General features: G+C 43.7%; 1 protein-coding gene across 1 annotated transcript; it reads right to left on the reverse strand.

Annotated features, from left to right (window-relative positions):
* Window positions 1-654: 654 nt before the first annotated feature.
* Window positions 655-25502, reverse strand: LOC142303007 (olfactory receptor 5G9-like). Its single transcript, XM_075344108.1, has 4 exons — window positions 25446-25502; window positions 21316-21386; window positions 19664-19727; window positions 655-1590 (listed from the first exon to the last, which is right to left on the reverse strand). The coding sequence occupies exons 1-4, from the start codon at window positions 25500-25502 to the stop codon at window positions 655-657; spliced, it is 1128 nt and encodes a 375-aa protein (XP_075200223.1).
* Between the last annotated feature and the right edge of the window lie 369 nt (window positions 25503-25871).

A 25871-nucleotide genomic window follows, 5' to 3' on the forward strand; every position in this document is an offset into this window, starting at 1 on the left:
ACAAAAAAACGATCAAAAAACACACCAAAAATGCACAAAAATGCATGCTTTTTTGGTGCATTTTTCTGCCAAAGTTACAGAAAATTTCTTTAGCATGCGCGCAAAAGCTGGTTTTATTTTTAGGATTTCTAACATATTTGTCCATCAAAGCCTCTTGAAAACTGTAATTTATCTTATTTTATCTTATCTTACAAAATCATTCATTTTTACATTCCATGAAAATTTAAAAAAAACTGTAACTAAACTTATTTGCCTTGTACTGTATGCTTCCACAAAAAAAATACATAAAAAATAATGTCAGTGTAAAGTAAATATGTGATAATTGTAATTTTTTTTTTTCTGTGATGTGATCTGTTTAAAGGGCAGAATAAAATGTATTTTAAAAGATCAAATTTTTTTGTAAATTTCAGATTAAATTTAAAATTAAATGTCAAAACATAATAATTGTATTATTAATGTAATGCACACAAGCTCTGAAAATAACAATTTCAAAGTTAAATTTAAAAACTGAAACATCGTAAAGTTATTACCAGATTAAGAGAAATGTCTGAATTTAGAAATGGACGTGTGCAAGTTCATAAGTCGAAGCCTCATTAAGAGTTATACATCCAATATCTAATAAATGGTTACAACAAGCTTAGCTTAGCTGTTAATTTAGAAGACAACACGCTTCTTAAATGTTCCTTGTAAGGCTTTTCTGATGTCTTTATTCCTCAGACTGTATATAATGGGGTTCACCAGAGGAGTAAATACAGTAAACAGCAGAGACAGGATCTTATTCATGGTTATCGTTTCTCTTCTTGTTGGAATGACATAAACAGTGAACATCGTCCAGTAGAATATGGAGACCACGGTGAGGTGGGAGCTGCAGGTGGAGAAGGCCTTCTGTCTACCGGTGCTGGATGGGATCCTTAGGACAGATAAAACTATGCAGGAATAAGACAATATAATTACTGTTGTTGGAATGAGGATATTAGGAACACCTATTACATAAATCCCCAAGTGGAAAGTATAGGTGTCAGAACAGGAAAGTTCAAGTAAGGGGACAATATCACAGTATAAATAATCCATGGTATTTGGACCACAAAAATCCAATTTTGCAGTTTGCGTGATGTAAATAAAAAAAATAGAAAATTCAAGCAACCAACAAGTAATAGACAATGTCACACAATATCCACTGGTCATGATGGAGGAGTAACGGAGGGGATTACAGATGGCCACATACCGGTCATACGACATTACAGCGAGAAGAAGACATTCAAATGCTTCAGAGACACATAAAAAATAAAACTGAGTGATACAGCCAATAAAAGTAATGGTTCCCCCATTATTCAGTAGAACATGGAGGATCTTAGGGACAATGTCTGTGATCACTAAGATGTCAGTAATGGACAGTTGTGAGATGAAGAAGTACATCGGAGTGTGGAGGTTCTTGGTGGTGGACACCAGGGCGATGATGAGAAGATTCCCGCATATTGTCCCACAATAAACCATATGAAAAAGACAGAATAAAAAAATTCTTAAATATTGGTTGACTTGAAATCCTAAAAGGAAAAACTCAGTGACTGCAGTCAGATTGTTCTTCAGTGACTAGAACAAATAGTTGGTATAATATCCATGAGTGAGGAAGGTAAATATAATAGTGTTTGCTGCTCAAATATTTAACGCCAATTAAAAAAAATATTTCATACATTTTACCTCTAAGCAAACTCTTTTAGGCCTGTTTCACACGCAGTGAAAAACACAGACGTTTTTCACTGACATGTAAAAAACGCATATGGTTCTCTGTGTGCTGTGATTCACGACACACATGGGTTGTCCATGTGCAATCTGTGATCCGTGATTGCATATGGACATATACTCACCTGTCCCGTTCCTGCTGTCCATGGTGCTGAAGTCTCCACCTCTGCAGCATTCGGTCCCACTGTCTCTCACCTCTGCAGCTACTTCCGGGTCAGCTCTGGCTGCATTCATGAATATGCATGCCATAATGAGCCGGTCAGGAAGCAGCAGATAGCAGAGGCTGCACGGAGCATCGCTGGAGCCGGTGACTTGAAAATGTTTTTTTTTTCAATGTACGTTTTTTTCTGGTACGTATTTCACAGATCACACTATAGTGTGGTCCGTGGGACATCAGTGATGCCAGAAAAAAATGGACATGTCTCCGTGAGGCAATCATTGACACACATGTACAGCGCACGGAGACACGGTCAGTGAAAAATCACTGATGTGTGTGCAGACCCATTGATTATAATGGGTCTGTGTATGTCAGTGATTCTGGTACGTATAAAACCTAGCACATAGGTACCAGAATCACTGACGTGTGAACAGGCCTTAGAGCAAGAAACGGCAACCGTGTTTACCTGTCCCAGCCACAGAAATAAATGCACTCACAAAATGCAGAAAAAAACCCTCAATGAAGATGGAGACAACAGGTGCAAAACACTGATGGAGCCACCGCTCACACACTGCCAATCCATGGAGGGGTGATTGCTTAGTATTAAAATTGCTCACAAATGGCTTGTATTGGGCGCCTTTCACACATATAGGTGCACAGTGTCTGAATTAAAGCCTATTGATGAAGGAGACCCTAGTTTACAAGGCCTATATTAATGGGTCCAGATGCATCCTGTATAAAGAAATGATAAGTGCAAAAAAAAATAAATATGATATATATGAGATATTAGTTGATATTTTGGCCAAAATACAGATATCAACTAATACCTCATATATTTTTTTTGCATTTAACATACCTTTATGCAGGATGTGCCAGGCCCATTAATTTAGGCCTTCTAAACTAAGGTCACGTTCCTGTGTGGTGTAGGTACAGTTAGGTCCAGAAATATTTGGACAGTGACACAAGTTTTGTTATTTTAGCTGTTTACAAAAACATGTTCAGAAATACAATTATATATATAATATGGGCTGAAAGTGCAAACTCCCAGCTGCAATATGAGAGTTTTCACATCCAAATCGGAGAAAGGGTTTAGGAATCATAGCTCTGTAATGCATAGCCTCCTCTTTTTCAAGGGACCAAAAGTAATTGGACAAGGGACTCTAAGGGCTGTAATTAACTCTGAAGGCGTCTCCCTCGTTAACCTGTAATCAATGAAGTAGTTAAAAGGTCTGGGGTTGATTACAGGTGTGTGGTTTTGCATTTGGAAGCTGTTACTGTGACCAGACAACATGCGGTCTAAGGAACTCTCAATTGAGGTGAAGCAGAACATCCTGAGGCTGATAAAAAAGAAAAAATCCATCAGAGAGATAGCAGACATGCTTGGAGTAGCAAAATCAACAGTCGGGTACATTCTGAGAAAAAAGGAATTGACTGGTGAGCTTGGGAACTCAAAAAGGCCTGGGCGTCCACGGATGACAACAGTGGTGGATGATCGCCGCATACTTTCTTTGGTGAAGAAGAACCCGTTCACAACATCAACTGAAGTCCAGAACACTCTCAGTGAAGTAGGTGTATCTGTCTCTAAGTCAACAGTAAAGAGAAGACTCCATGAAAGTAAATACAAAGGGTTCACATCTAGATGCAAACCATTCATCAATTCCAAAAATAGACAGGCCAGAGTTAAATTTGCTGAAAAACACCTCATGAAGCCAGCTCAGTTCTGGAAAAGTATTCTATGGACAGATGAGACAAAGATCAACCTGTACCAGAATGATGGGAAGAAAAAAGTTTGGAGAAGAAAGGGAACGGCACATGATCCAAGGCACACCACATCCTCTGTAAAACATGGTGGAGGCAACGTGATGGCATGGGCATGCATGGCTTTCAATGGCACTGGGTCACTTGTGTTTATTGATGACATAACAGCAGACAAGAGTAGCCGGATGAATTCTGAAGTGTACCGGGATATACTTTCAGCCCAGATTCAGCCAAATGCCGCAAAGTTGATCGGACAGCGCTTCATAGTACAGAGGGACAATGACCCCAAGCATACAGCCAAAGCTACCCAGGAGTTCATGAGTGCAAAAAAGTGGAACATTCTGCAATGGCCAAGTCAATCACCAGATCTTAATCCAATTGAGCATGCATTTCACTTGCTCAAATCCAGACTTAAGACGGAAAGACCCACAAACAAGCAGACCTGAAGGCTGCGGCTATAAAGGCCTGGCAAAGCATTAAGAAGGAGGAAACCCAGCGTTTGGTGATGTCCATGGGTTCCAGACTTAAGGCAGTTATTGCCTCCAAAGGATTCGCAACAAAATATTGAAGATAAAAATATTTTGTTTGGGTTTGGTTTATTTGTCCAATTCCTTTTGACCTCCTAAAATGTGGAGTGTTTGTAAAGAAATGTGACAATTCCTACAATTTCTATCAGATATTTTTGTTCAAACCTTCAAATTAAACGTTACAACCTGCACTTGAATTCTGTTGTAGAGGTTTCATTTCAAATCCAATGTGGTGGCATGCAGAGCCCAACTCGCGAAAATTGTGTCACTGTCCAAATATTTCTGGACCTAACTGTATATCGTGCTGGGCAGCCTGCCTAGTCTAATAGTAAGGGCGTGTAAGCCAGACACTGTGCAGACAATCTGTGAACGGCGCCCTATGCAAGCCATTCATGTACAATTTTAATACTAAGCAATCACCCCTCCATGGAGTGGCGGTGTGTGAGCGGCGGCTCCATCAGTGTTTTGCACCTGTTGCCTCCATATTTATTAGTGTTTTTTCTGCATCCTGTGAGTGCATTTGTTTCTGTTGCCGGGGCAGATAAACACTGTTGCCCTTTCTTGCTGTAACTTTTCTGAATTTTTTGGGGAAAATGTAATTCTTCTTTTTGTGGTTTAGTTTTTATTCATTCTGCATCTGAAAAGTCTGAATAAAAAGCGATCAAACAATGTTGTATATCCCATAATACTTTGAAAAAAATTGTCAACATGTTGCAAAAAAGTTAAGCCTACACACAGCTCTGTCCACCAAAAAATAAAAATGTTACAACTCTCAGAATATGACAAAAAAAAAATATTTCTTATAAAAAATAGTTTTCTTTCTTTTTACTCTGGAAAAGAAACGGTTACAACCCCCCCCCAAAATAATCCAATGAAATCTGCGCTTCCAAATTCAATTACACCCTCCTTCTGAGCCCCCCTGTGCCAAAACTGTCATGAGCAACCAAGTGTGTGGCATTATAGTAGTGGGACGAGTATACTTAACCATTTATGGGGTGCATATCGACAGAAGCACAAGCTGGGCACAATGGATGGGCAATTTGGCAATTCTCCATCATAAAAAGACATCTTGACAATGTTACAAAATAGTCACTGCAGCCGCAGATTAATTCATTTAGAGGTGCAATTTGTACAGTGGAGTCACTTTTGGTCTTCTGCTTTTTTGGCACCTCAGGGACAGTGCAAACACAACACAGTGTCCAAATTTGCATTCCGAAAATGAAATAGTGTTCTTTGCTTTCCGTGTTTTGCATGTGCCCAAACATTAGATTTTTCCTTTTACTGCTTGTCCAAATTATAAATTTGGTGCTAAAATACATTTTTAATGGGAAAAAATACATATTTTTTGCTGTTACATCTAAATGTAGTAAAGTTTTGTGAATTACCTGTAGGTCAAAAATAGTTAGGACATCCCTAGATGAATTTATTGAGGGGTCTAGTTTCAATAATAGGGTCCCTTGTGGGGGAGTTCTGCTCTTTTGGCATGTCTGTGACTCTGGAAATGTGACATGGCATTCACAATCTATTACAGACAAATTTAAGCTGACAAATTAAATAACGCAGTTTCGTTTCGGAGCTCTGCAATGTGTCCAAACAGCAGTTTTTCACCACATATAAGGTATCATCACCTTTGGGAAAAAATGATTAAATTATAGGATGTGTTTTCTCCTATTATTTATTGTGCTTATCACAAATTTGAGGGTAAAACATCATTTTAGAGGAAAAAAACCTTCAATTTAGTTTTCAGATCCACGTTTTAAAAAGAACTTTAAAAAAACTCTGAAACAGCTATGCGTTCAAAATGTTCAACACACCTATAGATGAATTCCTTCATTAGTCTAGTACTATTGTGGGGGCTTTCTGTTTTTAAGCCCATTAGGGGGTCTGGGAATGTGACATGGCGCCCACAATCTATTTCAGCCAAAATTTGTCTTCTGAAAATGAAATATTCCTTTTTCCATTCTGAGCCCGAATGTTTATCAAAGAGAGGTTTCTGACCACATGTGGGGAATCAGTGCACTAAGAAGAAATTGGGTAACAAATTGTAGGGTACAATTTTTTTCTTTATTCCATAAAATTGAACAAATTGGAACTGTAGCAACATTTTGGAGGAAAATGTATTTATTTTTTCATTGCAGTTTATGTGATTTCCTATGAAGAACTTGAAGGGTTAAAAAAAGTTCAGGCAGCAGTTTTAAAGTTTTTTAACCTTAGTACACGCAAGCATAACAATCTACCAAAGAAAACAAATGACCTAGCAGGCCTGCAAGGCCCCAGGTATGCGTTCTAGGGTTAAAGGGTGCAGTTTTTAATAGCATCGCTTCCAATATATAGGCCGTCAAAGTTCAATCAAATCTGAATAGGTCCAAAAGAAATAGGTTTTGTAACTTTCTTGAAAAAGTTAATATTTTAACTCTTCTAACATTCTAATAAAATAGAGGGACATTGGAAAACGGATGCAGATGTAAAGTAAACATATGGGAAATGTTATTTAATACTTATTTTGCATGGCATGACTAATTCATTTAAGGATATCAAAATTAAAAGTTTGAAAAATTGCAAAATTTTTGACAAAATTCACAATTTTTCACAAACAAACAACAAAAAGTATTCAACTAAATTTACCACTGACATTAAGTACAGTGTGTCAAGAAAAAAACAGTCAAAATAACTGGGATCTGTTGGAACGTTCCAGAGATTTCACCACATAAAAAGACACTGTGTTACGTCGCCACCGGAGTCTGCTCCAGCGACTTCTGCTCCGATCGCCAGTCGTACGGCGTCGTATTGGTGCTGGTGATGGAAGAGGAGTCGATGCCAGCGGCATCGATGGGCGCAGGCTCCGATCATCCACTGGGCTGGGTTATCTTGGGATCTGCAGTACCACTGGCTGACTGTGGGTTGCGTGTGTCTTCCAGCTGCAGTTGCCAGCGTTCAATTGCAGCCAATGGGAAAACACCACACCCTTCTTAGTTCCCCTTCTGTCTGCTGACCTCTTCCAGAGATAGTTCTGATTTTCCTGGCTCCTGTTACGTCCTATTCTGTTTGGTGATTCCTGTGTGCTGACTTCTGCATGTTTTCTGACTACCCTCCTGCCTGTATAGAGATATCCCTGTATAGAGATTAAAGGGTTTCAGGGTTCTGTTTGGTGAGTGGCTTCCCTCTAGCCTTCCCATTACAGCTCATCTGAGTCTGTGGATCCAGGCAGGCGTTACATTATCTCTGGCCCATCTAACAAGGAGAGAGAGAAAAAAAAATGGATTCTCTCCATGCTGTGCTAAACCAGGTGCACACCCTTTCTGGCCTTGTTCATGGACTTACACAGCGAGTGCAGGATCTCAGGTCTGCTCAAGTTCAAGCCCCTGCAGCACCTACCTCATCGTGTCCAGAGTCCTGTCGACTGCAAGGGAGCAGATCACGTTGTGGAGCCAAACATGGAGTGCCTGGATCAGAGAGGCAATCACTTCCAAGGCAGCAGCAACACCTGACTGGGCCCCATGATACCCGCTCAGGCGCCCAGGTACTTCCTGCAGACCCTATGAGGTTAATTTTACCTGTCTCATTGTCTCACCAGGGAAAATCTTCACAGCTGCAGGCCTTTGTTGATTGTGGCTCTGCTGCTAATTTCATAGACACTATTGTAGCAAAAAAACTACTGGGTTTGACTTTGCTAAGGTTAAATGCACCTATTAGAATATCTGCTATTGATAGTACACCTCTCACGCAGGGTGTGGTTAGTTTTGTAACTCCAGAGATCTCCATGCTTGTTGGTGCTCTGCATGTAGAATCTGTGTCATTTTTTGTTCTTGAGAATCTGATGTCAGCAGCGGTATTGGGCATGCCATGGCTGCGCAAACATAACCCGGTCATAGACTGGCACCAGGGTGAGATTTTGCGCTGGAGCCCTGAGTGTCAGGAGACATACATGTCGTTATCTGTTAACCTGACTAGAGCTGAACCTATCTTCATACCTTATGCATTCAGGGAATTTGCTGATGTGTTGTCTGTATCTGAATCTGAAAAATTACCTCCGCACAGAGATTATGACTGCCCCATAGATTTGGTCCCCAATTCCCGACTCCCCAAGGGTAAAATGTATAATCTTTCTGGTCCGGAGCGTCAGGCCATGAAAGATTATATAGCAGACAGTCTGCAGAGGGTTTATCAGACCATCCAGGTCACCAGTCGGCGCTGGATTCTTTTTCGTTGATAAACAAGATGGTGGCCTCAGACCTTGTATTGACTAACATGAACTTAATGCTATTACTGTAAAGAATCAGTAAAGAAGGTTTAATCATAATCACAGATGAGGATTCTTTACTGTACGAGCAGTGAGACTATGGAACTCTCTGCCGCATGATGTTGACTGATTCACTACTAACATTTAAGCAGAGCCTGGATGCCTTTCTTGAAAAATGTAATATTACCAGTTATGTATATTAGATTTTATGACAGGGTATTGATCCAGGGAACTGGTCTGATTGCCGGATGTGGAGTCAGGAAGGAATTTTTTTAGCCATTGGAGCTTGTTTGCCACATTGGGTTTTTTTTGCCTTCCTCTGGATCAACATGTTAGGCTACGCGTTGAACTAGATGGACTTAGAGTCTCCCTTCAACCTTAAAAACTATGATACTATGATACCCTCTGCCACTCATCCCCGATATGTTTAACCAGCTCATAGGAGCCCGGTGGCTCACCAAGCTGGATCTCAGGGGAGCATATAACCTAATCCGCATCAGAGAAGGAGATGATTGTAAAACGGCATTTAACACTCCAGAGGGACACTATGAGTACTTGGTAACGCCTTTTGGGTTAAGTAATGCACCGGCTGTGTTCCAGAACTTTGTTAATGACATTTTCAGAGATATCTGTGGTCAATATGTGGTGGTCTATCTGGATGACATCCTGATTTATTCTCCCGCTGCTACGTCACATGTCCAACATGTACGCACTCTACTCCAGAGACTCAGGGAGAACTCCTATTTGCTAAATATGAAAAATGTGTTTTTTTTGAGGCAAAGGTTAATTTCCTGGGTTATATACTGTCTGCAGAAGGCTTCCGCATGGATCCCTCTAAGCTTCAACTGATTAAGGAGTGGGTTCCACCCAAGTCTCTGAAAGCCTTGCAACGTTTCCTTGAGTTTGCTAATTATTACCGCAAATTTATTAGAGATTTTTCCAAAATTGCCAAACCCCTCACCAATTTGACTAAAAAGGGGGCTGATGTGGTTAATTGGAAGCCAGAGGCGATCCATGCCTTCTCAAAATTAAAAGAATGTTTCTCCTCAGACCCGTTTCTGGTTAAGCCTGACCTTATGCGTCCGTTTATTGTGGAAGTCGATGCATCCGAGGTTGGAGTGGGAGCGGTGCTATCACAAGGTACTCTGTCTCTCACTTAGCTTCGTCCTTGTGCCTTCTTTTCCTGCAAGTTTTCTCCTACAGAGAGAAATTATGACATTGGTAATCGTGAGCTGTTGGCAATTAAATGGGCCTTCGAGGAATGGCGCCACTTCCTCAAAGGCGCCAACATAAGGTCACAGTCATCACAGACCATAAGAACCTCACTTATCTGGAATCTGCTAAGAGACTCAATCCTAGGCAAGCTAGGTGGGCATTGTGCTTCTCCAGATTTGATTTTGTGGTAACATTCCGGCCCGGTACCAAGAACACAAAAGCTGATGCACTTTCCCGTAGCTTCTGTCCCTCTCAGTCTGAAACCTCTGAACCAGTGCATATTTTAGCTAAAAGCATTAATATGGCATCTGTTTCCTTAGATTTGATAGAAGAGGTCCATAATACCCAAGACCAAGCTCCTGAAACCACTCCTGTCCATAAACTGTTTGTCGCCCCCTCACTTCGCCTACGGGTACTCCAGGAATCCCACAATTCTGTGCTTACAGGCCACCCTGGTATAGGCAATACACTCCGACTAGTAACCAGGAATTTTTGGTGGCCAACCGTAGTGAAAGATTGCAAGGAATATGTACTGGCTTGCGAAACTTGTGCTCGAGCCAAGGCACCCCGTACCCACCCTGCCGGATTTCTCCAGTCCCTACCTTCTCCAGTAAGCCCTTGGACACATCTCTCCATGGACTTCATCACTGACCTTCCACCCTCAGAAGGGAAGACTTGTATCTGTGTAGTAGTGGATAGATTCAGCAAACAGTGTCATTTCGTTCCTCTGTCCGGATTACCCAATTCTGAAACTCTTAGCAAGTTGTTTATTAGGCATATTATGCGGTTACACGGGGTTCCGGAAAATATTGTTTCTGACCAAAGAACACAGTTTGTCTCGAAATTCTGGAGGGCGTTTTGTAAAAAGATCAATATAGAGTTATCTTTTTTATCTGCCTACCACCCATAGACCAATGGTCAGACTGAACGTTCCAATCAAACCCTTGAACAATATCTCCGGTGTTATGTGTCTGACCGTCAGTCTGACTGGGTGGAATATCTGCCGCTAGCTGAGTACGCTATCAATAATCAGTATCAGGAATCCATCAAGACTACCCCGTTTTTCTGCAATTTAGGGTTGCATCTACGTTTTGGTTCTTTTTCTTCCGCTGTGGTGGATACTCCTGAGGCTGAATCAACTGTGTACAAAATGAAGGCTATCTGGTCTGAAGTGAAAGAGAACTTGAAGAAGACAAAGATTGGTCAAGCCTCCTCTGCTAATAAGAGATGTTCCAAGGGCCCTAACCTTGGAGTTGGGGACAAGGTATGGTGATCGACACGGAATATTAAACTCAAGGTCCCTTCTGCTAAGCTGGGTCCAAGATTTAATGGACCATACGAGATAATCTAGGTAATTAATCCCACAGCTTTCCGCCTGAAACACCCCCCATCCTTTAAGATATCAAATGTGTTCCATAAGTCCCTCTTCAAGCTATATCGTGTCCCCGTTCACACAGTCAGTGCCCCCCCTCATCCTGTTTTGGTTGAAGGTAACTTGGAGTATGAGGTGCAGAGGATACTTGATTCCTATATTGTCAGAGGGGCGGTACAGTATTTGGTGCATTGGAGGGGTTACGGCCCGGAGGAGAGGTCATGGGTCCCTGTGAGTGATATTCATGCTAAGGGTCTGGTCCGGCGGTTTCACCTCCAATTTCCTGGCAAGCCGGGTTTAGAGGGTCCGGAGGCCCCTCGTGGAGGGGGGATACTGTTACGTCACCACCGGAGTCTGCTCCAGCGACTTCTGCTCCGATCGTCAAGCGACGCCGTGTTCCTGCCATGGATGGTGCTGGTGATGGAAGAGGAGTCGATGCCAGTGGCACCGGTGGGCGCAGGCTCCGATCATCTAGAGGGCTGGGTTATCTTGGGATCTGTAGTATCACTGGCTGACTGTGGGTAGCGTGTGTCTTCCAGCTGCCAGCGTTCAGCTGCAGCCAATGGGAAAACACCACACCCTTCTTAGTTCCCCTTCTGTCTGCTGACCTCTGCCAGAGATAGTTCTGATTTTCCTGGCTCCTGTTACATCCTATTCTGTTTGGTGATTCCTGTGTGCTGACTTCTGCATGGTTTCTGACTACCCTCCTGCCTACTGTTTATGTACCTCGCTGCCCGATCCGGATTTTATCTCTGTTACATTTGCTGACTATGTCATTGCCTGTTGATTCTGTCCCTGTTCCGCAATTCCTGGTTTGACCCTGCATGACTTCTACTCTCATCGGACTGCAGCCTTCCACAGGTAGTGATCACCAGGGCCCTGTGTAATTACAAATCCCTGTGTAGGGGTTAAAGTGTTTCAGAGTTCTGGGGGTCCTGCTTGGTGAGTGGCTTCCCTCTAGCCTGTCCATTACATCCCTTCTGAGTCTGTGGATCCAGGCAGGCGTTACACACTGGTCATATTTAATATAATCACCCTGTTCATTAAGGTTTAAATTGGCTCCATTACTAAGGGGTTAAATAGGTGGTGATATGATCAAAGGGAGTAAAGGTGAAACAAAATGCTATGAAAGTACAAAACATAGGCACTACACAATGATGACAGAAATAATCTAATGCAAAATTAAATAAAGAACATAAAAATAAAAAGGACTGTCCAAGTACAAATTAAATATGGATAGTGCGAGCTGTTTTAGAAAGGTCCTATGTGGCCCATAACATCGCCCCTGGAAGAAGCCACTTCAAAATGCTCATCGGGCTCCACAAGGTAACACACCGCCACAGGTATTATGTGTTATTCATTAAACATACATATCGTGCCCTGAGTGTGTTGCCTTGTGGTGCCCGATGAGCGTTTCGCAGTGGCTTCTTCCAAGCACGATAGTATGGGCTACATAGGATCTGTGTCCAACATCTAGCACTATTCATTTTTGATTTGTCCTGAGACACATTTTTTATGTCTTTTTGTCAAATTCTATCATCATTTAGTAGTAACTTTGTTTTCTACCTTCACGATATCTTGCTTTACCTTTACTCCCTATAATCACATCACTCCCTTTTTAATACTTGTCTATATGTGTTTTTATACAATCGTATAGTAAAAATGTTCATTCCTTAACCCTTTTGTGGGATATTTTTCTCTAGTATTAGCAAAAAAATTATTTTAACAATTAGACACCACAAAAAAGTCAAAAACTGTATGATGGTCTAAAGAAGAAAATATCTTTGAGGTCTTAAAACCTTATGTGCGAAAAAATTGCAAAATGTGGCTAATCATGAACAACAAAAAATGGCCTTCAGCTAGAGATATTTGACAATATGAATAATATGATTAAATATCCATTTCAATTTAGAATTTAAACAAGACACGTAATGATAACAATTTACTTGTATTTGAAATAAATACAGCACATACAGTGGCATGTAAAAGTTTGTGCACCCCTGGTCAAAATTAGTGTTATTGTGAACAGTTAAGCAAGTTGAAGATGAAATGATCTCTAAATTGCATAAAGTTAAAGATCACACATTTCCTTTGCATTTCAAGCAAAAAAAAATGTATTTTCATCTTTTACATTTTAAAAATTACAAAAAGGAAAATTGGCCGATGCAAAAGTTTGGGCACCCTTGGAGATTTGTGTACTCAGATAACTTTGACCAAGATTTCAGACCTTATTTAGCCTGTTTAGGTTATAGCTTGTTCACTATCATCATTAGGAAATGCCAGGTGATGCAAATTTCATAGCTTTATAAAAACCAAGCCTCCATTAACCTTGTGCCAAAAAAACAGCAGCCATTGCTTCTTCTAAGCAGCTGCCTAGCACTCTGAAAATGAAAATGGTGGAGGCCCATAAAGCAGGAGAAAGCTATAAGAAGAAAGCAAAGTGTTTTCAAGTTGCCCTTTCCTCAGTTTGAAATGTAATTAAGAAATGTCAGTTACGAGGAAGAGTAGAGGTCAAGATAAGGTCTGAAAAACCAAGCAAAATTTCTGTGAGAGCTGCTCGTAGGATTGCTAGAGAGGCAAATCAGAACCCCTGATTGACTGCAAAAGACCTTCAGGAAGATTTAGCAGACTCTGGAGTTGTGGTACATTGTTCTACTGCTCAGAGACATCTGCACAAATATGGCCTTCATGGAAGGTTCATCAGAAGAAAACCTCTCCTGCATTTTTACCATACAATTCAGCGTCAGAAGTCTGCAAAAGAACATCTAAAGAAGATGATGTATTTTGGAAACAAGTCCTGTGAAGTGATGAGGTTAGAAAAGAACTCTTTGGCCACAATGATTGATGTGGAGAAAAAAGGACACAGAATTTCAAGAAAAGAGTATCTCATCTACAATTATCCATGGGGGTGGATCAATCACGTGGTGGAGTTCTGCTGCAGCCAATGGCATGGAGAACATTTTACAGAGAGAAGAAAGAATGGATTCAATGAAATGTCAACTAATTTTTGATGCAAACATAACGCTATATGTAAAAAAGCTGAAGTTGAAAAGAGGATGGCTTCCACAAATGGATATTATCCTAAACACATGTGAAAATCCATAATAGACGACCTCAAAAGGTGCAAGCTGAAGGTTTTACAATGGCCCCTGATCTGAACATCATTGAAAATCTGTGGCTAAACCTCAAAAGAGCAGTGCATGAAAGACGACTCAGGAATCTCACAGAACTAGAAGATTTTTCCAAGTAAGAATGGATCAAAATCACTCAAATAAGAATTCAAACACTCTTGGTTGGCTACAACAAGCGCTTATAAGCTGTGATACTTGCCAAATGGGTGCTACTAGGTACAAACTGTTTAGAGTCAACAATTCCATCAATCCCATCATATAAAATCAAAGGAAAAAATCCATGTGACATGCAATTGTCCACCAAAGCAGCATATGAAAACATGGAGCAGAGGGTGGACTTTGGAAATTTTTAAAATTATTAAATTTTATTGATAACAAATTTAAAAGATTAACATGTATTTGACACAAATAAGAGGCATTGAAAAATGGACCAAACATGTATACAAAACACTAGACAAAACATAGAAAACACTGACAGAATCTTGTTGTTGTGCAAAGTGTATAAAGGTAAATAAGGGTGATAAAGCACTCCTCTTATATTACAAAATTCACAGAATACAGGAAATCATTACACTAAATGGCAAACCCTGATAAAATTGCATATAAGTCAGAAGCTAAAATGCTTATTTAGACAAAATCAATTAGCTGCCATATGAAAAGAACAGCAGTCTGCCCCCTGCAGGGCGAAAGTATAATTCAACCAGCTAAAATGTAAAGTACAGATGGTAAAAAAATTCTGTTCAAAGTTTAAATGTGATACCAACCGGTTCAAAGAAGTAAACCTGCAGGGGGGGACTACCGTGGACTGCCCAACGCGCTTTTCACGTGTCTTAGTGCTAGCTTTATCAAGGGGGCACTAAGGGAGCACTAAGACACATGAAAAGTGTTACATGTCGTGGCTCTCTTATTGCAAGGAATGAGGTGGTCCCCCATTCCTTGTCTGCCACGAGCCCTCCTGCTCAGCAGCGCCAAAGGTCTGGGAGACTGCACAGTCTGCAGGAGTTGCCTTCTCAGAGACACAGCAGAAGGGTGACACCTAGTGGTTCTCCCCTTGCAAGGAATGGAGCGGTCTCCCATCCCTTGCCTGCCATGAGCTCTCCTGCTCAGCATCACGGAGGCTCTGGGAAGTTGTGCAGTGTGCAAAAAATAGATGCTCAGGGAAGCAGCAAGACTTCCCATGTCTCTGCACATTGTGAAACCGGGGATCCCGCCTTTATGACCCAGAGGCAGGAAGATGAGCATGTGCTCCACGTGACGTCTTCTGATTCGCTCACTGATATCACACGGTCCCATAACGAGGCTGGTGATGTGCTGAATCCTGACTAGCTGGGCCAGGACGTCCCGAACCCTGATTGGGTCACGCCCGTCTCGCGCCCGCCCTTTGGTGGAGCTACACCTCCTTAAAAGCTCCCCCTGCCATCATGGCGGTGCGCGACCGTCCTTCTATGTTTGGATGTCTGGCAGCGTGCTGCCACGCCACTGCTTAGGCATTATTGTCTTTTGTGGGCTTTGCCCTTGCTGCTCAGGCAGCACCTAGTTTGCAGGTCTTGCCCCTGCCTTGCTGCTCCGGCAGTATCCCGTTTAGCAGGCTGTGTTCCTGTCCCAGGTGAGCTCCTTGAGTCTCTGTCGGACTCACTTGGTTTCTGAAGCACACGTGCATGGGCACCTCTGTGCTACCCCCGTGCCATATTCCTGTGACTCCTGCAGGCACACGTGTGTAGGCACCTCTGTGCGTCCCCGTGCAACAGGTACGAGAAGCCCCGAGCCATACAACCCTCACGGGTTAGGGCGGACCGGTGTACATAGATCGTCTGTGACTTTCCAGACGATCACTAGCAGCAACCCGCTCACTCTTTCCTGACCATAGCAGCGGTCCCTTACACCGCACAGTGGACCTTGACCGGCGGAAGCTGTCCATTTCCCATCTTGGCACACTTCCCCGGGTCCCCCTCGTAACATTACGGTCGCGCCAAAGGTCTGGCTATGGCGGAAGAGCAGCAGTAGTTGCTGCGTTATGTGCAGCAGTTGGAGTCACGATTGGCAGCAATGGAGCGGTCTTCCCCCGATAAGGCTGCTCTAGCATCAGTCGCCACCCAGGCGGCTACTCAGGCTGTGGAATTGTGCGGAAGGTCGCCTCGCCTTGCGCTCCCAGAGCGCTTCAGCGGGGACAGCTCTGAGTGCCGTGGTTTCATAAACCAGGTTACCACCTACTTGGAGTTGTCCGCGACTGATTATGCTACTGAGAAGGCGAAGGTAGCCTTCGTCCAGTCCCTGCTCACAGGGAAAGCGCTAAAGTGGTCCACGCCGTTGTGGGAGCGCGGAGATCGGGTGGTGAATCACCTTCCAGTTTATCTTGAGGCCATGAGAAAGGTGTTCCTCGAGCCTCAAGTCACCCACGACTCCGCGCTGCGGCTCCTACGCCTTCGGCAAAGGTCCACTTCAGTCGGGGACTTTGCAGTACAATTCAGGACACTCGCCGCAGAGCTGGACTGGCCAGATAAAGTCCTGGTCCCTGTGTTCTGGGAGGGTCTGGCAGGGTTCGTCAAAGACGCGCTGGCCACGCGTGACGTGCCGACCACCTTAGAGTCCTTGATTCGGCTTGCCTCTCGCATAGACATCCGCCACGCGGAGCAGAGGCTCGAGGTCTCTTCGGCACCCACGTCTTCCTGGTCTACAGAGCCTCTGACTCCCCTTCCCCACCAGACCGGTCTCCCAGCCAGCTCTATTGACGATTCTGTGGAGCCAATGGAAATCTCCACAGTGGTCTCCTCTACCACAGGTTCTCGGCCGTCGGTCGATTGCTTTACCTGTGGGCAGAGGGGTCATGTAGACACCCGATGTTCGAAATCATCGGAAGAAACACAGTGTCTTGTTCCACCTCCAGTCAGCGTGAGGAGGGTCACTTCCGTTTCCCTAGACCAGGTGCCACCTGGTAAGACCTTCATTTCCCCTGACCCACGGAATGATGTGCTGTCATGGGATCGTGCCTCCAAAGGCAGGGGTCACTTCAGGGTCGACGGGACCAGAGACCCTGCGGTCAGGCATTATTGGGGGCCGGAGGTAGCCCAGGATGTACAGAAGAATATGCGAGTCTGTACGTCGTATGCGTATAATAAACCGTTCAGGCAGAGACCTGCGGGTCTTCTTCACTCTGCGCCAGCTTTCGCACCTGGGGACCTAGTGTGGCTGTCTTCTAAACATATCTACCTTCCGGTACAGACAGCCGAGTTCGCTCCTAGGTACCTGGGTCCGTTTACAGTAATAGAGCGGGTAACCCCGGCGGTATATCGACTCCAGCTCCCTCCATGCTGGGCTATTTCTAATACTATTCATGTATCTCTTCTGAAACCCGTACGACCTAAAACCTCGGGGTCTCTACTGTCCCAGGTTGGCTTCTCGTCAGACGACCCTGAAGTAGCGAAGCTAGTAAGAACAAAAATTGTACAGGGCAAGAGGTACTTCCTCGTGGAGTGGGTCGGTCGTGGCCCGGAGCATAGGTCCTGGGTATTGGAGGAGCATGTCCACGCCCCAGGTTTGGTGGCGGCCTTCAGGCGCAGGCGAGGGGGGGCCCTAGATGGGGGGGTAATGTTACACGTCGTGGCTCTCTTATTGCAAGGAATGAGGTGGTCCCCCATTCCTTGTCTGCCACGAGCCCTCCTGCTCAGCAGTGCCAAAGGTCTGGGAGACTGCGCAGTCTGCAGGAGTTGCCTTCTCAGAGACACAGCAGAGGGGTGACACCTAGTGGTTCTCCCCTTGCAAGCGGTCTCCCATCCCTTGCCTGCCACGAGCTCTCCTGCTCAGCATCACGGAGGCTCTGGGAAGTTGCGCAGTGTGCAAAGAATAGATGCTCAGGGAAGCAGCAAGACTTCCCATGTCTCTGCACATTGTGAAACCGGGGATCCCGCCTTTATGACCCAGAGGCAGGAAGATGAGCATGTGCTCCACGTGACGTCTTCTGATTCGCTCACTGATATCACACGGGCCCATGACGAGGCTGGTGATGTGCTGAATCCTGACTAGCTGGGCCAGGACGTCACGAACCCTGATTGGGTCACGCCCGTCTCGCGCCCGCCCTTGGGAGGAGCTACACCTCCTTAGAAGCTCCCCCTACCATCATGGCGGTGCGCGACCGTCCTTCTATGTTTGGATGTCTGGCAGCGTGCTGCCACACCACTGCTTAGGCATTATTGTCTTTTGTGGGCTTTGCCCTTGCTGCTCAGGCAGCACCTAGTTTGCAGGTCTTGCCCCTGCCTTGCTGCTCCGGCAGTATCCCGTTTAGCAGGCTGTGTTCCTGTCCCAGGTGAGCTCCTTGAGTCTCTGTCGGACTCACTTGGTTTCTGAAGCACACGTGCATGGGCACCTCTGTGCTACCCCCGTGCCATATTCCTGTGACTCCCGCTGGCACATGTGTGAAGGCACCTCTGTGCGTCCCCGTGCAACAGGTACACCGTACGAGAAGCCCCGAGCCATACAACCCTCACGGGTTAGGGCGGACCGGTGTACATAGATCGTCTGTGACGTTCCAGACGATCACTAGCAGCAACCCGCTCACTCTTTCCTGACCATAGCAGCGGTCCCTTACACCGCACAGTGGACCTTGACCGGCGGAAGCTGTCCATTTCCCATCTTGGCACGCTTCCCCGGGTCCCCCTCGTAACAGAAAAGCGCGTTGGGCGGTCCACGGTAGTCCCCCCCCTGCAGGTTTGCTTCTTTGAACCGGTTGGTATCACATTTAAACTTTGAACGGAATTTTTTTACCATCTGTACTTTACATTTTAGCCGGTTGAATTCTACTTTTGCCCTGCAGGGGGCAGACTGCTGTTCTTTTCATATGGCACCTAATTGATTTTGTCTAAATAAGCATTTTAGCTTCTGACTTATATGCAATTTTATCAGGGTTTGCCATTTAGTGTAATGATTTCCTGTATTCTGTGAATTTTTAAACATAAGAGGAGTGCTTTATCACCCTCATTTACCTTTATACACTTTGCACAACAACAGGATTCTGTCAGTGTTTTCTATGTTTTGTCTAGTGTTTTGTATACATGTTTGGTCCATTTTTCAATGCCTCCTATTTGTGTCAAAATCATATTAATCTTTTAAATTTGTTATCAATAAAATTTAATAATTTTAAAAATTTCCCAAGTCCACCCTCTTCTCCATTTTTTTCATAGGTACTAACTGTGTAGAGTGCCCAAACTCTTGAATATCAACCTATTTTCCATTTTTGTTAATTTAAAAATGCAAAACATGAATATATATATATATATATATATATATATATATATATATATATATATATATATATATATATATTATATATATATTCATTTATATATTCCCCTAAAATACAAAGGAAAGGTGTCATCATTATCTTCATGCCTTTCAGAGATCATTTCATCTTCAACTTGCTTAGCTGTTCACAATAACAGTAATTTTGACTAGGGGTGCCCAAACCTTTTCATGCCACTGTATCTGCCGCAGAATTTATTGGCCACTATCATAAAGTGTGATAATACTTACATCAGAATCTTTGATTTTCATATTCATTTTAAAAAGAATGAATTCATTTTTTGGAATCTCTATTCTAAAGGCAAAAACTTCATGATGATTTTAAATGGTCATTGGACATAAAAATATGAGACAAAGTGAAGCCGGTTTTACTGTAGATATTTATATTGTAAGTGAAAGGTATAACAAGTCTAAGGGGATTTTTCACGTTGTCTAATGAGCAACATTTGTTTACGAAAATTTTTAAATTGAAATATGAAAATTATACCGCTAACGTAAAATGAAGAATCGCTTGAGATGAAGGGATAGTTGTAAAACGTTTATGAGAATTTTAGTGAATAGATAGTTTACTTTTTTTATTCTTCAATTCACAATTATATTGAGAATTCAGTTAAATAAAAGTTGAGCTGAACTACTAAGAAGTGTCCAGTAAACCTAAACAAAAGCAGGTTAAGATTAGGCACGGCACTCACCATTATTCTTTCAAAGCTAATTGCACTAAAAGTACAAACATTTTAGCACTTTGTGTGTGAAATCAGCTCTTTGCATTATATTATTATGCCAAATTTAATATAAAAGAATATACACAGTTATGGCTGAAAGTTTTAACACGATAACAACTGCACTCAAGCAAGAGGGGGAAAAAAGCTGAAGAATGCAAATAGTAGACACAGGAATGTGAACATGCATTACTGCTTAGAAAAAACCATGAAAAAAGGAGATACTCTGCAGATAAAAATGGCCAATTTACTTGAACCTGATTATTACGTTCCATTTTTTCATGTTTTTTTTTTAAGTAGGAATGCATGTTCACATTCCTGTGTCCACTATTTGAATCCTTCAGCTTTTTTCCCTCTTTCTTGAGCGTGACTGTTATTGTGATTGTATATGTTATGTTCCCTATGCACCAAATCAGACCTTCCCGTTAGCAAGTGCTGGAAGTTTATCCATTTTTTGTATTATGTGGTCATTCCTACGGTAGAGATGAGTGAACCCCCCACAGTTCGGTTTGCCGAACTGAACAAGTGGAACGTTCACCGAGCATTTATTGAACCAAACTTCGAAACTTCTTTGAACCTTTCTGAACCCCATTTGATTCAATGCAAGGCCAAACTTAAGGTATAGAAAACACCTTCAGGCATTTTAATTTGAAAAAGTGAGTACACAGTGACTATGCTTTCTGCAGCAGAGCATCCGGGACACAATACTGCCATAGAAATTGAGTAAAACCAGTTTGATCCATATAGTACATATGTGATGTCACCCAAATATAGTGTCGCCCAGCCGTAGTGCCGGCACTAGATTTGCACCATAATCACACTTGGCCTTCCTTAGCTCCAGGTTCTGTGGACCCAGCCATTTAACAAACTCAATACCCAAAGTACTGAGAGAGGAGCAGCTGGAAATTACTGACAAAGCATTCACTCCTATAGTAGATGTGGAAAGGGAGGAGAAGGGGATGGAAGAACAATCACTGCCACCAATGGGGCAGCAGATCACTGTGGGGGGAGAGGTGGATATACCCCAGCTGATGAATAATCTGTTTTCTGTCACATAACCTGCAAGGGTATTGCTGAACAAAAAAACAATAATTTTTAGCTTCCGCCTCCAAACCCCAAACCAGCAGCAGTCCCTGTTTGGCCATCATATCCCATGGCACTTACTTTTCAGGCTCCTGTTTCTTTTGGTCATGATCCCGCTGCCATGTGTGGTCCATCTGGCTGTAACCCTTATACTTTCGAAAAGGAACATACCATTAGGTTTGTACCACATTTCCTAAGACTAGAGTCTAAGTTTGGAGAAACCATTATTATTGTTTTGAAGGATATTTATGTCAACAGTGTTAAAAATAAAAACTTTGACAGAGCATTTTAAAAGATGGTTTTATATTTTTACCGAATATTAATGTTTGGATTGTTCATAAAATATATGGAAATATAAATCTTAAAAATCCTTTCAGGCAGACAGCAGTACAGTAGCGTCAATTGCCTCCCTCCCCATAGAGCGTTTAAACACCATGGAGGTACATTCCATGCAACACACAGGCTGTCGACTGGCATCTTAACTTGAAAAATGAAGAAAAGATACATAAACCAGTGTAGACCTGGCCCTCCCAGAAGCCTGGTACTCCTCACAAGACATAAGTTTCAGACCCATTTTGAAATCTCAACATTCTTTCAGGCAGACAGCAATACAGTACCATCAATTACCCCCTCCACATAGGGCGTTAAAACAGCAGGGAGGTATGGTCCATGCAACATACTGGATGTAGCCTGGCATTTAAATATTAACAATCAAGACATGCATGACAGACAGGCGTAGGCCTCTTGCTCACAGAAGCCTGGCCGTACATCATCACCTAGTCTGCACAGTCTGAGACTAGGGTGGCAAAGTCACTGAATATCCATGTCTTATTCATCTGTATGAACATTAGGTGGTCTATGCTTTAAGGGGACAGCTGACTGTGCTTATTAGTCAATACACTGCCAGCAGCACTGAGGACACATTCTAAGAGAACGCTGGCTGCCGGGCAGGCCAAAACTTCCAAGGCATTAATGGCAAGCTCAGGCCACTCTTCCATTTTTGTGGAGCAAAATGCAAAAGGGTCCAATCCCCCTTATGGCATTGATGTTGAGCTCTAGATAATACTTCACCATCCTCTCTAATCGTTCTCTATAGGCCGCTTTACACGCTGCAACACCACTCAAGCGATCTCATTGGAGTCACGGAATTTGTAACGCACATCCGGTCACTTTAGCGATGACATTGGCTGTGACACCTTTGAGCGATTTTGCATCATTGCAAAAACGTGCAAAATCGCTCATCGGTGACATGGGGGTCCATTCTCAAATATCGTTGCTGCAGCAGTAACAAAGTTGTTCCTCGTTCCTGCGGCAGCACACATCGGTACGTGTGACACTGCAGGAACGAGAAACCTCTCCTTACCTGCCTCCCGCCCGCAATGCGGAAGGAAGGAGGTGGGCGGGATGTTCGTCCCGCTCATCTCCTCCCCTCCGCTTCTATTGGGCGGCGGTTCAGTGACGCAGCCGTGACGTCGCTGTGACGCTGAACGAACCGCCCACTTAGAAAGGAGGCGTTTCGCCGGTCACAACGACGTCGCAGGGCAGGTAAGTAGTGTGACGGGTCTGGGCGATGTTGTGCGCCATGGGCAGCGATTTGCCCATGTCGCACAACCGATGGGGGCGGGTACCCACGCTAGAGATATCGTGACCGATCGGTCACGATATCGCAGCCTGTAAAGCGGCCTTATGTGTTAGACTTATACTCTGTTCTGCTGGACATGCAATATTGTAAAAAATGTCTGCCACAATTCATGGAAATTGGTTCTGGCACTTGAACTTTTGCTGCTGCTGCTAATGCTTCTGCGTTGATGATGGAACGCTCCCATAGATGGAATTCTATAACTGTGATTCACGCTGTGTGCCACACTTCTGCCTTGTTGAAAAGTACTGCTAAGAAGGTCTACAAGCTTGTTTTGATACTCCCACATCCCTTTTTTGGGGTGGAAGCATCTTGCTAAATTGACTCTTGTTCTGTGGATCTAACAATGGCAACCCAGTAGTCAGCACTATTTCTAATAATAATGATACAACATCATTTTGCAAATAGTGAAGCAAGAAGGCACTCGTGTCAGACGCTTCCATGTGGTCCAAGTCCATCTTGTGTTGGTGGTGGGGTAACTATCAAGTTTGCCTCCTCCATCCCTGCCCACCAACCATGGACGAAAGACACGGATTAATAGCTTCTTAGTCTCTTGAGTTTTCTGTGCCCTTCACCTCTTCTTCCTCTATTTGTTCCTTGGCTCCTGCACCTTCACTACCACTTTCTTACCATGAGTCCGCCTCGGTCCATGGACTCTACCTTCCTGTGACATCCACCTGTGCGATGACTGTCCGGATTCTTTAGGAAATGGTATCCTTTAACCATGCTCTTCTGCTTTGTACACTTCCTCTGGGACCTCCATATCCTCCCGCAGACTATTCAAAGTGTGTTCCAACATGTAGATGAGTGGAATAGAGATGCTGATAATGGCATAAGCAGCACTAACAATCTTAGTATGCATTTCAAAATTGTGCAGGAGGAAGCAGATGTCCTTCATCTATGCCGACTCCACAATCGTGATTTGCCCCACATCCGTACTGTTTTGTCCAGCATTATGCGTCATGGTATAGTGCAGAAGGGCTTGCTGCTGCTGCCACAGTGGCTTCAATGTGTGCAGAGTGGAATTCCACCATATTGGCACATTGCATATCAACTGGTAGGCCAAAAGTAATTTGTAGCATTGCAAGTCGATTAGCTGCAGGGTGCAAATGGCAGAAGATAGCACACACCAATCGTGTCTTGTGCAGCAGCGCATTAAGCCTGGAATAGTGGGCTAGAAATTTCTGGACAACCAGGTTCAGGATGAAAGTCATGCAAAGCACATGGGGGATTTCACCCAGGCGTAAGGCCGCTAACAGGTTTGCTCTTTTGTCGCACACAGCCTTCCCTGGCTCTAGGTTCAGTGGAGACAGCCATTGATCAAACTCGGCCTGGATAGCGATCCACAACTCTGCAGCTGTGTGACTGCATTTTCTGATGCAGAATAATTTCAGCACTGCCTGATTTCATTGAGCCCTGGCTATGTTTTACAGAGATGGGTGGGATTCTCTCAGCCCTCTGTGAACATGTATTATATTAAGATAGAGGTTGAGGTGGAGTCCTTAGATGAGGTGGAGGAAGCAGAAGGGGAAGTGGTAGATCCAGAATTTTGTCCGACAGCCTTGTGGATTTCAGTACTTGGGAAGCAGTCCCTTCCCCGCCTGCCCCCGCAGCCACCAAAGTAACCCAGTGCCCAGTCAGTGAGAAGTAACCCTCCTGGCCATGCTTGCTCCTCCAGGAGTCAGTGGTGAAATGAACCCTGGGAGACAAAGAGTTTTTCAAGGAAAAAGTAATCTTGGCTGCGCCTTGATGGTGTAGCACAGGCTCAGCTTTATTAGAGAAGTAATGGTGACTGGGCAACTGGTATTGGGGACTGCGACAGCCATCTGTTTTCAGAAACCCTCTGGATCCATCAGGCAGAAAGTCAGCATTTCCGTAGGCAACAGTTTGTTATTACTTTATTACTTTGCCATGTGTGGGATTAAATGGTCTTTTATGTGACTAAACCTAAGGGACCAAGTGCTGTCTGCTGTGCTGAGAGAGGCTGGAGTAAGGTGTACTTAACTGAGCGGTGGACTATGAGGGAGGTGTAGTGGAAGATAAAATGCTGGATTGCGAAACATGTGGTGTGCTTGTTTTCTCACATGGATCAAAAACATCAGGCACAATCATTTCTGGAACACCTGATAAGCCCTCACTCACCTCCACTTTAAAAGGGACACAAGAGGAGGTTCTGCAGTTGGAGACCTGTGGTACAATAGTTTTGCCTGTGATGCAGGAGGAGCAAGAAGCTACAGACGATGTTGTTTTTGCCAGTGGCTGGGTTGGCTCATTAGTTCGCATTTTAGCGCAATGAGATTCCCACAGTATGGCATGTTGGTTTCTCATTTGCCTGTTCATGCATGCAGTTGTCAAATTATTTGATCTTTTCCCTTTACTCAGTCGTTGTTTACAAAATTGGCAGATAACTGAAGTTGTGTCAGCTTTTGCAGTTTTAAAAAAAGCCCAGGCTAGGCAACCGTTGATGTGAACTGCAGACCCACAACCACAACTGGCAACAGCCTGAGTTTTTGGCTAAGAACGCAGTGATTCTCATGGTTGTATCACCACATGTTTGTGCGGGAATTCCCACCATAACATCCTTGGCTTCCTCCTCCTCATCATCATCAGTTGAGCTACTTAGCTGCATGCCTCTGGGTTCACAACAAGTGGGATCTACCACTTCATTGTCATGTTCTTTGTTTTCCCCCTCCTCTTTCTCACCTGATATCACAGCACAATATGCGTGCGCCCCAGCTATTTGAGTCTCATCATCATAACCTCCACCACTGGGGGTTAACGTCAGTTGACAAGGGTCGGGATCCTGCTGGGATCCTATTTCATCCAAGCCAGGATCATACTCACAAACATTTTGGGCAATGGTGCAGATGCTTTCCTCCTCAAGAGTCTCGGAATCTTTGGAGCGGACCTGTGATGCCCATGTGATAGAATTTGTGAACAGCTCTGCAGACTCACTCATGTGTGGTTTCCCACAGTCAGTTTGCTGGTTGGAGATTTG

This window comes from Anomaloglossus baeobatrachus, chromosome 4 (genome assembly GCF_048569485.1).
Source record: "Anomaloglossus baeobatrachus isolate aAnoBae1 chromosome 4, aAnoBae1.hap1, whole genome shotgun sequence".
Taxonomy (NCBI): Eukaryota; Metazoa; Chordata; class Amphibia; order Anura; family Aromobatidae; genus Anomaloglossus; species Anomaloglossus baeobatrachus.

What these genes read in the sequence shown, in the direction of transcription:
- LOC142303007 (XM_075344108.1), bottom strand. Translation starts at nt 25,502, where the DNA reads ATGCAGCTAAGTAGCTCAACTGATGATGATGAGGAGGAGGAAGCCAAG. An exon ending in AGGAAGCCAAGGATGTTATG is followed by an intron (nt 21,387 to 25,445) that starts GTGGGAATTCCC and finishes CCTTTTCGAAAG; the next exon opens with TATAAGGGTTACAGCCAGAT. An exon ending in AAGAAACAGGAGCCTGAAAA is followed by an intron (nt 19,728 to 21,315) that starts GTAAGTGCCATG and finishes TTTTGCCTTTAG; the next exon opens with AATAGAGATTCCAAAAAATG.